We start from the raw sequence: 12,512 nt of genomic DNA, 5'->3' as shown, positions 1-12,512 counted from the left end.
CCCCGCCGCAGGGCGCTGCCCCCCCCCCCGAAAGCTCCGTCTCCCCGCTGCCCCCCCCGCCCCAGGGCGCTGCCCCCCCCCGAAAGCTCCGTCTCCCCGCTGCCCCCGCCCCCGCAGGGTAATGGGGACACGGCGGTTGACCTGGTTTAGTTCAGGTTTCCTGTGAGACTGCGGCAGCTGCAGGGAGCCCACGCGCGGGCAGCACGTGCAGCGGCAGCCGCCTCCTCACGTGGCAGCTGGGCTCTGTCCGGGGGTGCTGCCCCCCCCCACAGAGCTGGCAGGGGAGCCCCGCGTTTGAAAGCGAACAGCCCAGCCCCCAGCATCACTTAGTGGTATGAAGCCTGCGGGCCTCAGTTTCCCCTCTGCTGCCTCGTGGCAGGCAGGGGGAGGGCTGTGTGCTCTGGGGCAGGCTAGCAGACAGAGGGAGGGTGTCCCCAGGCTGCCTGGGCCTTAGTCCCCCTAGCAGTGGAGCATGGGGAAGGCCATGGGGAATCCGGCACCTAGCAACCAGGACCCCCGAGGGACCACGACCCCCAGCTTGGAGCTGCAGCTCCCCAGCTGGGAACAGGGGGTGGTGGTTAAGCACTGGCTGCGGGGAAGCGGGAGGGCACCCCTGGGAGTCCGGCAGGGGATCAGACAGAGGGGGAGCCCAGGGGGTCCCTACAGCTTGGCTGGGCTCTGCGGGAGGCTCCCCCAGGGCTGCCTGTGCTGGGGCAAGGCGACTGATAGGCCTGGCTGTGTCTCTGCAGGTGCTGGCAGAGGGGCCCTGCTCCCTAGGGTGGTACGAGTCTCTGCCTGGCTCTGTCTCGGGCACTCGCTGGGCACAGCTCATGGGCTGGAGCAGTGGGATGGAGCCCAGAGGCCCGAGTGGGACCCCGGGGCTCTGGCTCGCTGCAGGGGGCCCCCAGAGCCGGTCCCAAAGCCCATGGGTCTGCGGGAGGCGCACACAGCAACGGACCCCTCCAAGGGCGGCAGCAGACACAGGATCAGGTCCTGCCCCCAGGTGCAGAAGCAGATGCCATGGCACCAAGGCAGAACTATGCTCCATCACCCCTCACCACTCCAAGGCACAGCCCAAAGAACTGTCCCCTAAGGCAGGGTCACCCCAGCACCACAACAGGCATGTCCCTCCTCACCCACGCCCCACAGCCTCTTCTCTGGCCTGTCACTATAGTGCACCCCCAGATCGGGACCACCTTCGTCCCCAGCCCCCCAGGGCGCTCCCTCTAATGGCTGCTGACACAGGCTCTCCCTCGCCCCAGCGACTGGGACAGGCAGAGCCCCTGGCAATGGGGCAGGAGCAGGCAGCCTTGGGCCTGGTTTGCTCTCCCTAAGAGGCGGGGTGCACAGCTGGTGGTAGGAGCAGGCCTCTCTCCTCAGGGCAAACCAACCTGTGCCCAACGCCCCTGTCCCACCAGGCCAGGGCCCAACAAGCACCTGAAAGGCTGGCCAGGGCCCAGGTGTGGGGGCAGGAGCACCTGTGGCCAGGGCTGGCTTTCAGGGGGGGCAACAGGCTCATCTCTCAGAGGGTCACAGACGGGGGCTAGGAGGACGAACACACTTGGGGGGGGGGGGGGCAGATCAGCAGGGGTCTAGGCACTGCCATCCCTGGGGGCTCTGGGGACCCGCCAGCAGGACAGACTCAGGGGGACACAAATCAATCCAGGGCAGCGAGGATACCTGCCCTCCCCCACCCCGGCAGACAGATGCTGGAGGCTGCTTGCTCAGCAAGGGGGCTCTTTATTTCATCCTTTCTGGTCACTCCACATGGGAGAAGCAGCTTGTGCCAGTGCTGGGGGCGGGGCCTGGCCCGACTCCCCTCTGGCCCCCCTGCCCCAGCGCTGCCCGACTCCCCTCCCCCCAGCCCAGCCCCTCTCGCAGCCAGCGGCACTGGGGGCTGGGAGGCACCTGGCCTGTGACCACTGGCTCTCTGGTGACCTGGAGCTGCTCCTTCCCAGGCAGAGGCATGGAATTCACCCACCTGAGGGGGAAGGGAGGGCCCTGCATGCCCCCCGGGCAATCCGGGCAGGGCACTGGTGCAGACTGGGCCTCAGACACAGACATTGGCCCAGCACAGCACAAGCCATTGTGGGAGTGGGCAGCGCTGTGCCAACTGTCTGCAGTCCTGGGGCTGTGCCATGTTGTCAGACTTCAGGGCAGCGGCACTGGGGTCAGGGCACCTTTCTGCTCCATGAAATGGGGAGATCAGGAAGGGCTGATGGCTGCCCCCGGGCCACTCCCATCCTGCACACCCCTCTCATCCCAGCCAACTGGGCAGAGGCACGAGAGCCAAGTGCTGCCAGGGGACTTCTGGTGAGGGTACCCTGGTCGCATCAGGAGCTGCCCCCTTACCCAGCCCTGGCCCACCAGCCACTGAAGAACGGTCAGTCACTGCCAGCCAGGGCTAGGGCTGGAGGGACCCTGAGCACACTCCAGCTGGGGTGAGTGGCAGGGCAGCCCAGTCTATAGGGAGCTTTGAGTGTTTGCCAGTAGAGCTACCCAAAAATGGGGACCCCCACCATGGTGCCATCCAGCCCCCTGGGGATGGCAGCATCCCCCCCCCTCCCCCCCCCAGTCATACAGGTGTGTGGCTCCCAGTCCCGCTTCATTTCTTCTTCTTCTCCTGCGTGCTGCTGAACCAGGAGTCCAGGAGCTTCTTGCTGTAATAGAGCTGCCAGCCGTGCACCTGCACCGCCACCACCACCAGCAGGTACATGACGGAGACGGCGGAAAAGCCGAAGATGAAGCGGTAGGCCTTGCCGTGGCGGTAGAGCTGCTGCGCCATGGGGAACATCTCCATGCTGCCGTAGATGAGGGGTGCCACCGAGAACAGGCCTGTGCTGATCATGGACAGCACCAGATAGCTGATGTTGTTGCGGGGGAAGGACATGAGGCCGAAGAGAGAGGGGATGATGCTGAGCAGGTAGGGGTACTCCCACTGGTAGGGCATGGCCACCTGGTCATGGGGCAGCAGCTTCAGGTGACCCACGCACATCTGGGCCAGGAGCAGCAGCCAGATGGCCACCTGCATGTAGATTAACTTCTTTATCTCGGACTTCAGGGCCACACTGCAGAGAGGGAGAAAGCCAGGCTCAGGCTCGCACTTCGATGGGCTCCCTAGCATTGCCTGAGGGGCAGGAAGGACCCGGAGGCAGGAGAGATGGCAGCCAGGCTGCCAAGAGCTGTGGACAGAGCCTGAAGCCGCCTGAACCCAGGACCCCAACAGAGCGAGGCTGCAAACCAGCCCTGGCAGCACGTGTCTCGCTGGGGTACTGACGAAGGCACCAGCAGGGCGTGATCCTGGAGCACCACCAGCCTGAAGGCTACGGACCAGGTGAGCCCGGCAGGAAGGGCAGATTCCTCTGAGTAGGTCCCAGCGGGAAGCACCTGCTGGGCATGAAGCCTGACTGAGCCGCTTCCCCTGGTAGATGGACGGGGCCTCCCCCCCTGACTGGGGCTGGGGGCAGAGTGCTCCGGGACAGCACAACAGAGAATGAAGCTGCAGGTCAGCCTGGACGCTCTCTGGCCTCTGCCCCCTGCCAGCCAAAGCCACAAGCAGCCTGGTTAGTGCAGGAAGCACCCCTGGCGGGGGCAGGGTGTGACGAAGTGGGGGGCTTTCTTGTTTTCTGTGGAGTTTCAATGGTTTGCATGCGGAGGGGGTGGGACTCAGTTTCCCTGGGTGTTACTGGTTTAACGAGGTGAGGGGAGAGGGAGTGTGTTTTGCAGAGGACTGGACAGAGGACTCGGGGACCCAGCCGATGGCCGGGAGGATGGATACCCCAGCGACCGGTGACCTGGTGACCCGGAGGCCCAGCTGAGGAGACGCAGCCAGTTCTGGCCAGTGGGAGGACAATGGGCTGCAGAGTGAGGACCCAGTGACCTAACCAGCTGGTTCCAGCCAGAGGACAGAAGCGAGGAGAGGAGGCCCCGGTTTACAACCCTGTTTACCTGGAGAGAAGACAATGGACAGAGGTGGGGCCTGGGGCCGGGGATCTCAGATGCCGAGCTGGGAAGCAGGGGGGCTCTGAGCTGGAGAGGGGGAGCAGGCAGAGCCCACCTGGATGCAGGGAGACTGGGATGTGCTGGGCTGAGGGAGGCCAGGCCTGAGGCCCTGAGAGTTTCCTGTGCTGTGTTCAACTCTCAATAAACCCTCCTGTTTCATGCTGGCTGAGAGTCACTCCAGTCTAGAGAACAGGGTTGCATCAACCCCTTCGGGGGTGGAGGCCCCGAGGGTCCAGAGCGAGTGGACTCCCTGAGGGGGCCCACAGCAGAGACAGACGTACTAAGGCTCCGAGAGGTGCGGCTCCAGGAGGTGGAGGGGCCTGACCCCGAGAGAGAGAGTGGACCCCCGAGAAGGGCTGTCGCACTGGAAGGGGCACCCCCCACGGACCGCACGGGGACAAGAGTGGGCACAATCTGTGAGTCCGTGACAACGGGCACCAGCCTGCAATGCTCACTCTGGTGGGAGCTGCTCGTGACCCAGAGCTGGTGTGCACAGCACCATGGGCTGGGCAGGGGGGAGGTTGCACTGCAGTATAACAGACCTGCCCCGGACACACACACCCTGCCCCAGCTTGGACCTTCAGGCCTTAGACAGGTCCAGCAACCCCCTGAATCCCAGCACACAGTGCCCTGGGGACAGACATACTCCAGGGAACGCCCAGCCATTCATGGACACCAGCTCAGTCCAGCTGGGCGGCTCTGCACTCTGCCCCTGCTCACTGGGCAGGGACCCGGAATGGGGTCCGGGGGCTCAACCCAGCCTGCACTCAGACCTACCTCATCTGGTAATGGGAGGCCACCCTCTCTCGATGCTGGTAGTCACTGCCATCAGTGCCCTCAGCCCGGGGGCCCGCACGGGAGGCCATGGCGCTAGACAGCCCAAGCCCTGCCAGAGAGATGGGCGGGGTGAGCCAGGGGGACACGCTGCCATTCAGGGTATGGACATCAGTACCCACAGGAGCTCTGCTCCCCTGATCATCCTGTGGGAACATGGCAGGAATCCCAGGCACCACCGGTGAAAGCACATGGGATTACATGGATCCTGTGACTACAGGCAACCACCCCACCATAGCTGGGGATCCCCTCCCCCAGCCCAATCCCCCCCCCTCCACACCCCATCGCTGGGGATCCCCCCCCTCCACACCCCATAGCTGGGGATCCCCTCCCCCAGCCCAACCCCCCCCCTCCACACCCCATAGCTGGGGATCCCCCCATCCCCGCTGTCCCACCTGCCACGGACGGAGCCGGCCGGGCCCAGGACACTCTATCACCTCGGCGTCACTCTCTATGGTATCCGTCGGGCCTTTCTTGCCAACTCTATGGTTACCCTGTGGCGGGCTTGTCTCTGCCGCGGGAGGTCCGGATCTATGGTTGTGCCTCGTGCCCAGGACGCAGCAGGGGGAGGAGCGAGGGCGTGTCCACTGCCCAGGGGGCGTGTCCATTGCCCAGGGGGCGGGGCCAGGGCACACCCAGGGCAGGCCATGCAAGAGTCGGGGCTCGGTCTGGGCGCTGGCGAGGACCCCAAGCCCTGCGCCTTGGGGTGTGGGGCTCCCGCACTCGGCTGCTCCCCAGAAGGGTTCCCCCATATCTGACCGAAATCCGCCTGCTGCAGACTTGGCCCCTTGTCCTTCCTTGCAGGGCCTGGAGAACAACTGATCCCTCCTCTTCCTAACAGCCCGGAACCGACCCCGCTCCGCCCAGGCCCAGGTTATAACCTTTCCTCCCAGGGCAGGTCATCATTTGTGTTGTTCTCCCCGGATTCTCGTGTTTTGTCACCTCTTTCCTAACGCGCAGCCCCAGAATTGCGCACAGCCGGGCCAAGCAGAGCGCAGCCTAGGTACCCCACTCCTGGTTATACACCCCAGAATATTCGCTTCTTTTTTTTTTTTGCAGCTGTGTCACGTAGTTGATGCATTCAATTTGTGATCCAAATTGCAGCAGTACCACTGCCTGCTAAGGTTAGTCCCCACTCTGTAGTTGTGCATTTGGTTTTCCCTTCCTAAGTGAAGTGCTTTGCTCTTTATTGAATTTCATCTTGTTGAATTCAGACCAATTCTCCATGTTTCCAAGGTCAGTTTGAATTCTAATCCTGCCCTCTAAAGGGCTTGCAACCCCTCCCAGCTTGGTGTCACCTGCATCTCCGCTCCATTATCCAAGTAATTAATGAAATATTGACTAGTATAGGAGCCAGGCCTGACCCCGGTGGAGCCCAACTAGATATGGCCTCCTGCTTTCACAACTTTTTTTTCTTCTTGTCCCTGAAAGCTGTGTGGTGTAGACAAGCCCGCAGTGGGCTCGGTGTGGCTGGAGGGGACAGTCACAGACACCAGCCCAGACGTGTGGGTTACACCTGCACCCAGAGCCCAGAGGGGAAGCTCTGGGTCAGGGCAGATCGCCAGGGTCCCTGCACCCCACAGCACCCCCAGGTCCCAGCACCCCACAGCACCCCCAGGTCCCCGCACCCCACAGCGCCCCCAGGTCTCCGCACCCCACAGCGCCCCCAGGTCCCCGCACCCCACAGCGCCCCCAGGTCTCCGCACCCCACAGCGCCCCCAGGTCCCCGCACGCCAGGCCGGTCCCCCCCCCCCCCCGCGGGCACGCCTCGGTCCGGGGGCGATGCAGCGCCCAGTCTAGGGAGAAGGGGGGGCTGCTCGGGGAGGCGGGGCGGGAGCGCAGGGGGCGGGGCCGATCTGTGCGGGCACTTCCGGTTCTCCAGCGGCGCCCCCCCCCCCCCCGGCCGGCCCCGCGCACGCGCTCCATGGCGGTGCCCCGGCTCCTGCTCCGCGCGCGGGGGAGACCCCGGGCCCCCAGCAGCGCCCCGGCCTGGTGAGTGGGGCGGGGGCAGCCCGGGCGGGATGCGCCGGGGGCTGTACAGGGAGGGGGGCTGTACAAGGGAGGGGGGCTATACAAGGGAGGGGGGGCTGTGGCGGGGGAGGGGGGCTGTGCCAGGGGAGGGGGGCTGTACAGGGTGGGGGGCTGTGCCAGGGGAGGGGGGCTGTACAGGGTGGGGGCTGTGGCGGGGGAGGGGAGGCTGTACAGGGTGGGGGGCTGTGCCAGGGGAGGGGACTGTGGAGGGGGAGGGGGGCTGTACAGGGTGGGGGGAGGCTGTGCCAGGGGAGGGGACTGTGGAGGGGGAGGGGAGGCTGTACAAGGGAGGGGGCTGTGCTGGGGGAGGGGACTGTGGAGGGGGAGGGGAGGCTGTACAAGGGAGGGGGGCTGTGGCGGGGGAGGGGGGCTGTACAGGGTGGGGGGCTGTGCCGGGGGAGGGGGCTGTGTCGGGGGAGGGGAGGCTGTAAAAGGGAGGGGGCTGTGCTGGGGGAGGGGGGCTGGGAGGGGGCTGCGCCGGGGTTCCCCCCAAGGGGTCAGGGGGCGTTGCTAGGACTAGATGCGGTTCCCATCTCCACCCCAGCAGGCCCCGCTCACTGGTTCTGCGGCTCGGTCCCAGCTCCCCTCGCTCCTTCCTTCCCCCAGGTACCAGCAGCCCCTGAGGCCGGGGGGCCCGGGGAGGCAGGCAGCCGATGGCCCGGGCAGAGGCAGCATCCTGGGGCCAGCCGGGCCGCGGAGCCGGCAGGAGGCGCTGGGGCTGCTGGAGGCAGCGGTTGTGTATCGGGCAGGTACTGGGGGTGGGGTGGGGGGCAGGTACTGGGGGTGGGGTGGGGGGCAGCATGGGGGGCAGCAGGGAATCAGCCAGACCCTGCTGTGCAGGGAGATGGGGCTGCTGAGGCCTGGGCGGGAGGGCGCTGGCTGCTCGGCGGGTGCGGCCACGGGCTGGGTGCCTGGGTCTGGGTCTCGGCTGGCTTTAGCCCAGGGAGAGGGGTTTGGGACGCCGGGGAGGGTTGCCCGGCTTTCCCTAACCTGGCCTGTTCCTTTGTTTCAGGACCACTGGTGGCTGTCAGCAAGCCCCCGGGCCTGGCTGTGACAGGTGAGTGCTTGGGGTTCACTTCTCCCACATGTGCCAGGCCTGGAGGAAGGGGCTTGTCCCTCCACTCCCGGCCTGAGGGGGAGCTGGGGTGGCAGGGGGTGTTCCCCTGGCCTCTCGCAGCCCCAAGAGCAGGAGGAGTGACACGGGTCGGGGGGTTGGGCCGGGTCTCCATGCTCATGGCTCCTTCCCTGTGCCCCCCTCCCAGGCAGTCCAGGGCAGCTGAGTTTGGTTTCGCTGCTCCCAGACCTGAGCCAGAGGCTGTCTCTCCCTCCTGAGCTCCATGTGGTCAAAGCAGCTGGGAAGTAAGTGAGTGGGGAAGGGCCGGGGATTGGCTCCCCACGGAGAGGAGTGGGTGCTTGGTCATTGGTTGCTGGGGCGGGGCAGGCGAGGGAAGGAAGGGGGCTGGCTGGTTGGGGGGAATGGGAGGGCATGGGCCTGGTTGGTGTGGGTAGGGTAGGACCCTGAGGAAAGGGGTGGGGAGGGGTTCTGGGGGGTGGGGAAGGCTGCCAGGGGGGGCAGCAAGGGGGCCCATGGGGAGGTGGGGTGGTCAGGGGAGGGAGGGGCTGGTTCTGGTGGGGCAGGGAGGCCAGGGGAGGGAGGGCCTGGCCCAGGGGGGGCAGGGAAGGGAGGGACCCTGAGGGGGTGGGGAGGGTGCTGGGGAGCAGGGCGCTGCCTTTCCATAGCTCAGCGCTGTGTTCCCATCTCCGGCACTGTCTGTGCCATGGGACTGAATCTGACGCCCCCCTCCTCCAGGGACAGCTCTGGCCTCGTGCTTCTCTCCAGCTGCCATGGCACCACGCAGCAGCTCCATGCGTTCTTCACGCAACTCCGGAGAGCAGGGCGCCCCCCCGCCACTTACCGGTGAGTGAAACCCCCTCCCCTGCCCACTTACTGGTGAGTGGGCCCCATCCTGCAGAGTGCTCCTGCCCCCTGCTGGCAAGTGGAATGTCCCCCTCCCACAGTGGGGCGCCTGGCCATGTGCCAGAGACTGTGCTGTCCTGGAGCCCCAGGGCGCTAACTCATCCCGCTCATCTCCCGGAGCCCAGCCACCTTGTAATCCCCTCTCCCTCCCCCCAGCGCTGTCACTGCCGGGGTCCCAGCTGCCATGGAGGGGGAGATCCGCACAGGACTGAAGCTGGAGCAGGTTGGGGACCTGCAGCTGGTAAGGAAAGGGTTAAGTCGGCGGGCTGTGTCCTGGGGGCAAAGGGCTGTGGGGCCCCAGGGAGGGGATGGCTGCAGGGCCTGGCCAGTCCCTCTGGCTCCAGCCTCTCCCTGAGCGCCTGGGTCTGCTCTGGTTGTAGGTGGTGCCGGTGGCTGCGCCGTCCCGACGCAGCGTGGAGAGGAAGGAGGTGAAGCAAACCCTGACCCGCTACAAGGTGCTGGGCGCGGCTCCGGGCTGCGGCCTGGTGCAGCTCCAGCCCATGACAGGTGGGGCATGTTCAGCTCTTCCTGACAACCCAGGTCTCCTGCCATCCTTGTCAGGGAGGGGCCCTGGGCAGGAGGGGCTGAGGGTGCGTTTGCTGCCCATGGATGGTGGCAGGGTGCGGGGGAGGTACCCGTATTAACCCCGACTCTCCTCGCCACAGCCTTTCCCGGCCAGCTCCTGGTGCACCTGACGCTGCTGCTGTGTCCTGCGCTGGGCGACCACGTGTACTCTGCCCGTGTGGGCACGGTCCTAGGGGAGCCCTTTCTGCTGCCTGCAGGGAGCGCTCTGCCGCACACACAGGTATTGGGCTCTGCCCCGCCACCGGCACCCCTTTGCTGGTTGCGTGCTGTGGTCCCACGGCTCGGGCTGGAGCTGTGGCATGGCCTTGGGTGGCCAGTCATTGCTGAGCCCTGCATGCAAAGCCCCCGTCAGCCTGGCATGCCGGGCAGTTTGCCTGGTCTGCCGTGGAGGGGGCCAGCGCTGGGATAGCAGGGGGCTGCGGGTCAGGAATGAGGGGCATCTCGGAGTGGGTGAACATAGGACTTGCCAGACTGGCGGAGACCCGGGGGTCACCTGGCCCAGCGTCCAGACCAGACGCTGCAGAGGAAGGGGTACGACCTGCCTCATACTAGGCCTCCTCCTGGTCTCTGGGAGCTGGTTGAATATCCCTTCTTCGCTGCCTACCATCCAGTCCTTCTCCGTGTCCTCAGGGCCATCCTGTGGCAGTGAGTTCCACAAATGATTTACGCATTGTGTGACTGTTTCCTTTTCTCAGTTTAGAATTTCATTGAGTCTCCCTGTGTTAGGAGCTGGGAGTGTCCAATCTCCAGACCCCTCTTGCTCACCTCAGTCCGCACTAGCAATCCCAGTCCTCAGTCGCTCTTCAGAGGAGGGTTTTCAGCCTCAGGTCCTGCAGCCTCTGCCCTGTCATGTGGGATGGGCTGAGGATCCCACTTGGGCCACCCGTGACTGTACAAAGCAATGTCATCTCCCCCTTGTGTGCTGCCGGCTGGCAGAGCTGGAGCCTGGCCCTGGTCGCCTCCTTTGAGTGCCACGTTCACACCAGAGGGGATCCCTGCTGTGCCGCACTGGGGGGGGGGCGACTCGAGGGCTCCTGAGCCCCCATTTCTCTCTCTCTGCAGGTCCTGGGCGAGCAGCTGCTCCGCAGGCTGCGCCTCACTCAGCAGCTGCTGCATTGCCTGCCACTGCATCTCCACCTGCACCAGCTGCTGCTCCCGACAGCGATTCTCACTGCACCGCCGCCGCCCTTCTTCCTCCAGACGCTCCGTCTGCTGGGACTCCCTGGGGACCAGAGTGCGCCGTGACGGGGCTGCCCCCAGAGCTCTAGGTTCGGGTCTCTGCATCCCACTGGTGGGACTCCTCGCAGGGACGGTCTCCGGGATGGCTGAATAGCCGTGAACATACAGCCTTCCCCCTCTTCCTGGAAGGCTCCGTGCAGGAGGTTGGCGCCGCTGGGCTGCTGCTCCGGACTCCTCCCTCTCGGTGTGGGGGTGTGGCAGGACAGCCCCCCTGGCGCCCCACCTGGTGTGTGCCACCAACAGACTGGTTCTCGGGTAGCCATATTGATCTTTACAGGGCCCAAACTGGAGCTCCCACTGCTGGCAGGGATCCTTCTGCCACTCAGGACCTTTCCTGCTCTTCCCCAGGCCCCCCCTCCCCCCATTTCTCAGCCTTGCCAAAGGGTTGGTTTGGGGTCTTGTCTTGTGGCCCCCCTCTGGTTCTGTCAGCTGCACCTGTGCAAGGGCCTTTGGCCTCCCTGGCCCATCCCATGGCCCCTCTGTTTCATGGGTGTTCAGCGCTGCGTCAGGGACGGGGTCGGTGCTCCCCAGCGGCTGGGATCAGCAGCCCCTCCTTGGAGGCAGGACCCACACTGCTGCCCCCACCTGCAATTGTCCCACCAAACCAGTGTGGCCCCAGCTACGCCCCTGCTGTTCCCTGGTGCTCGTGGGGCTGGGGTTACAGTCAGCTGTTTGAGCAGAGCCGTGCTGGCCCTGCCTGGCAGGGGTGCGTCCTGCAGCTAGCCGCCAGCCCGACTGCGTGCAGACACAGCATAGCCCATCTCCCACTGGCGCTCCATGCGGCGACAGCACCTCACCCCACGCTCCGGGAAGGGGTGTCTCCGAGCAGCTTTAAAGCCCTGTGTGTGCTGGCACCGTGCTCCTGGGCGGGTGGGGCTAGAACCCTGAGGGCAGGGACTCAAAGCTCCAGGCCCCCCCAGCCCAGCAGGTTTCACAGGGGGAGACGGCAGCAGTGAGCATGTCCCAGAAGCCCTTGCACTGGCTGCCACTAGGAATAAGCTGTTGCAAGGGGCTGCCAGTCTGCAAAGGAGTTGTGAGCAGTAGCGGTTCATTTCCCCCTCTTGGGTGTGAGGCTGCCCTGTGGGGTGCAGCAGGAACCCCTCCCAGGCCCAGTTCAGCTTGACCGGTGGGGGAACAGGGCCCAGCTTGGAGGGGAGCCCTGACAGGCTGTTGAATGCCATGGCCCTGCAGGCCTCTTCCTGGCCACAGAGCAGAAAGCCCCCTTGGGGAGAGAATTTCTCTGGCCCTGGCCCTGCCTGTGAGTGTGGCCTTCAGGGGCTTCTCCCCAGAGGGCAGGCCCCCTTGTGCCCTGTTCATGGCCATGGAGTCCTGCTGCTGGAGGCATCAGAGCAGCAGGGCCAGCGCAGACACCCTGTGCTCCCGTGTGTTAGAACTAGGGTATTTTCTGTGTTTTAAAGGTGTAGGTGCCCAGACTGCATCCGAACCATGGTGCCAAATCTCCCAGGCAAGGGCAGATGCAGGTGTGGGGGGCTCTGGCTCTCTGGTGTATGCACTCCCAGTGTACATCCTGGGGATGTGGGGGAATCCATGTACAAAACATGAAACTGCTGGATCATTGGACACCTCCATGTAGGTGGAGGTTGCCCCCTCCAGCCCAGGGAGAGGGGAGCAGTCGTACCCCCAGGGACGGGTGCCTGTGCTGGGAACAGTCTGCAAGGGGGGCTTGGAGCAGTTGAATCCCCAGAAGCAGCCTGAGGAGCCAGGTGTTGGAGGTGGGGTTTATAAACGCTGAGGCACTCACAGGTAGGACTGCCTGTTTTGGTTACATGACACAATCTTTAATTAAAGCTTAATCTTTAATTCTGAGACTCCAGGCCCATGC

At 65.1% G+C, this 12,512-nt stretch overlaps 2 protein-coding genes across 2 annotated transcripts; one reads left to right on the top strand and one right to left on the bottom strand.

Moving 5' to 3' along the window:
- Positions 1-2,560: 2,560 nt before the first annotated feature.
- JAGN1 (jagunal homolog 1) lies at positions 2,561-5,334 on the bottom strand. Its single transcript, XM_054034159.1, has 3 exons — positions 5,232-5,334; positions 4,780-4,888; positions 2,561-3,068 (listed from the first exon to the last, which is right to left on the bottom strand). Exons 2-3 carry the CDS (start codon positions 4,866-4,868, stop codon positions 2,606-2,608), a joined length of 552 nt encoding a protein of 183 aa, XP_053890134.1. The 5' UTR covers positions 4,869-4,888; positions 5,232-5,334; the 3' UTR covers positions 2,561-2,605.
- A 1,407-nt stretch (positions 5,335-6,741) lies between these two features.
- On the top strand, positions 6,742-12,490 carry RPUSD3 (RNA pseudouridine synthase D3). The gene is made up of 9 exons (XM_054034952.1): positions 6,742-6,828; positions 7,474-7,616; positions 7,880-7,924; positions 8,130-8,226; positions 8,678-8,785; positions 9,002-9,086; positions 9,226-9,352; positions 9,511-9,650; positions 10,493-12,490. Exons 1-9 carry the CDS (start codon positions 6,761-6,763, stop codon positions 10,673-10,675), a joined length of 996 nt encoding a protein of 331 aa, XP_053890927.1. The 5' UTR covers positions 6,742-6,760; the 3' UTR covers positions 10,676-12,490.
- The last annotated feature ends 22 nt before the right edge of the window (positions 12,491-12,512 follow it).

This window comes from Malaclemys terrapin, chromosome 7 (assembly GCF_027887155.1).
Source record: "Malaclemys terrapin pileata isolate rMalTer1 chromosome 7, rMalTer1.hap1, whole genome shotgun sequence".
Taxonomy (NCBI): Eukaryota; Metazoa; Chordata; order Testudines; family Emydidae; genus Malaclemys; species Malaclemys terrapin.
Note: the sequence above shows the minus strand (reverse complement) of the source record. Positions and strands in the feature narration are given on the sequence as shown.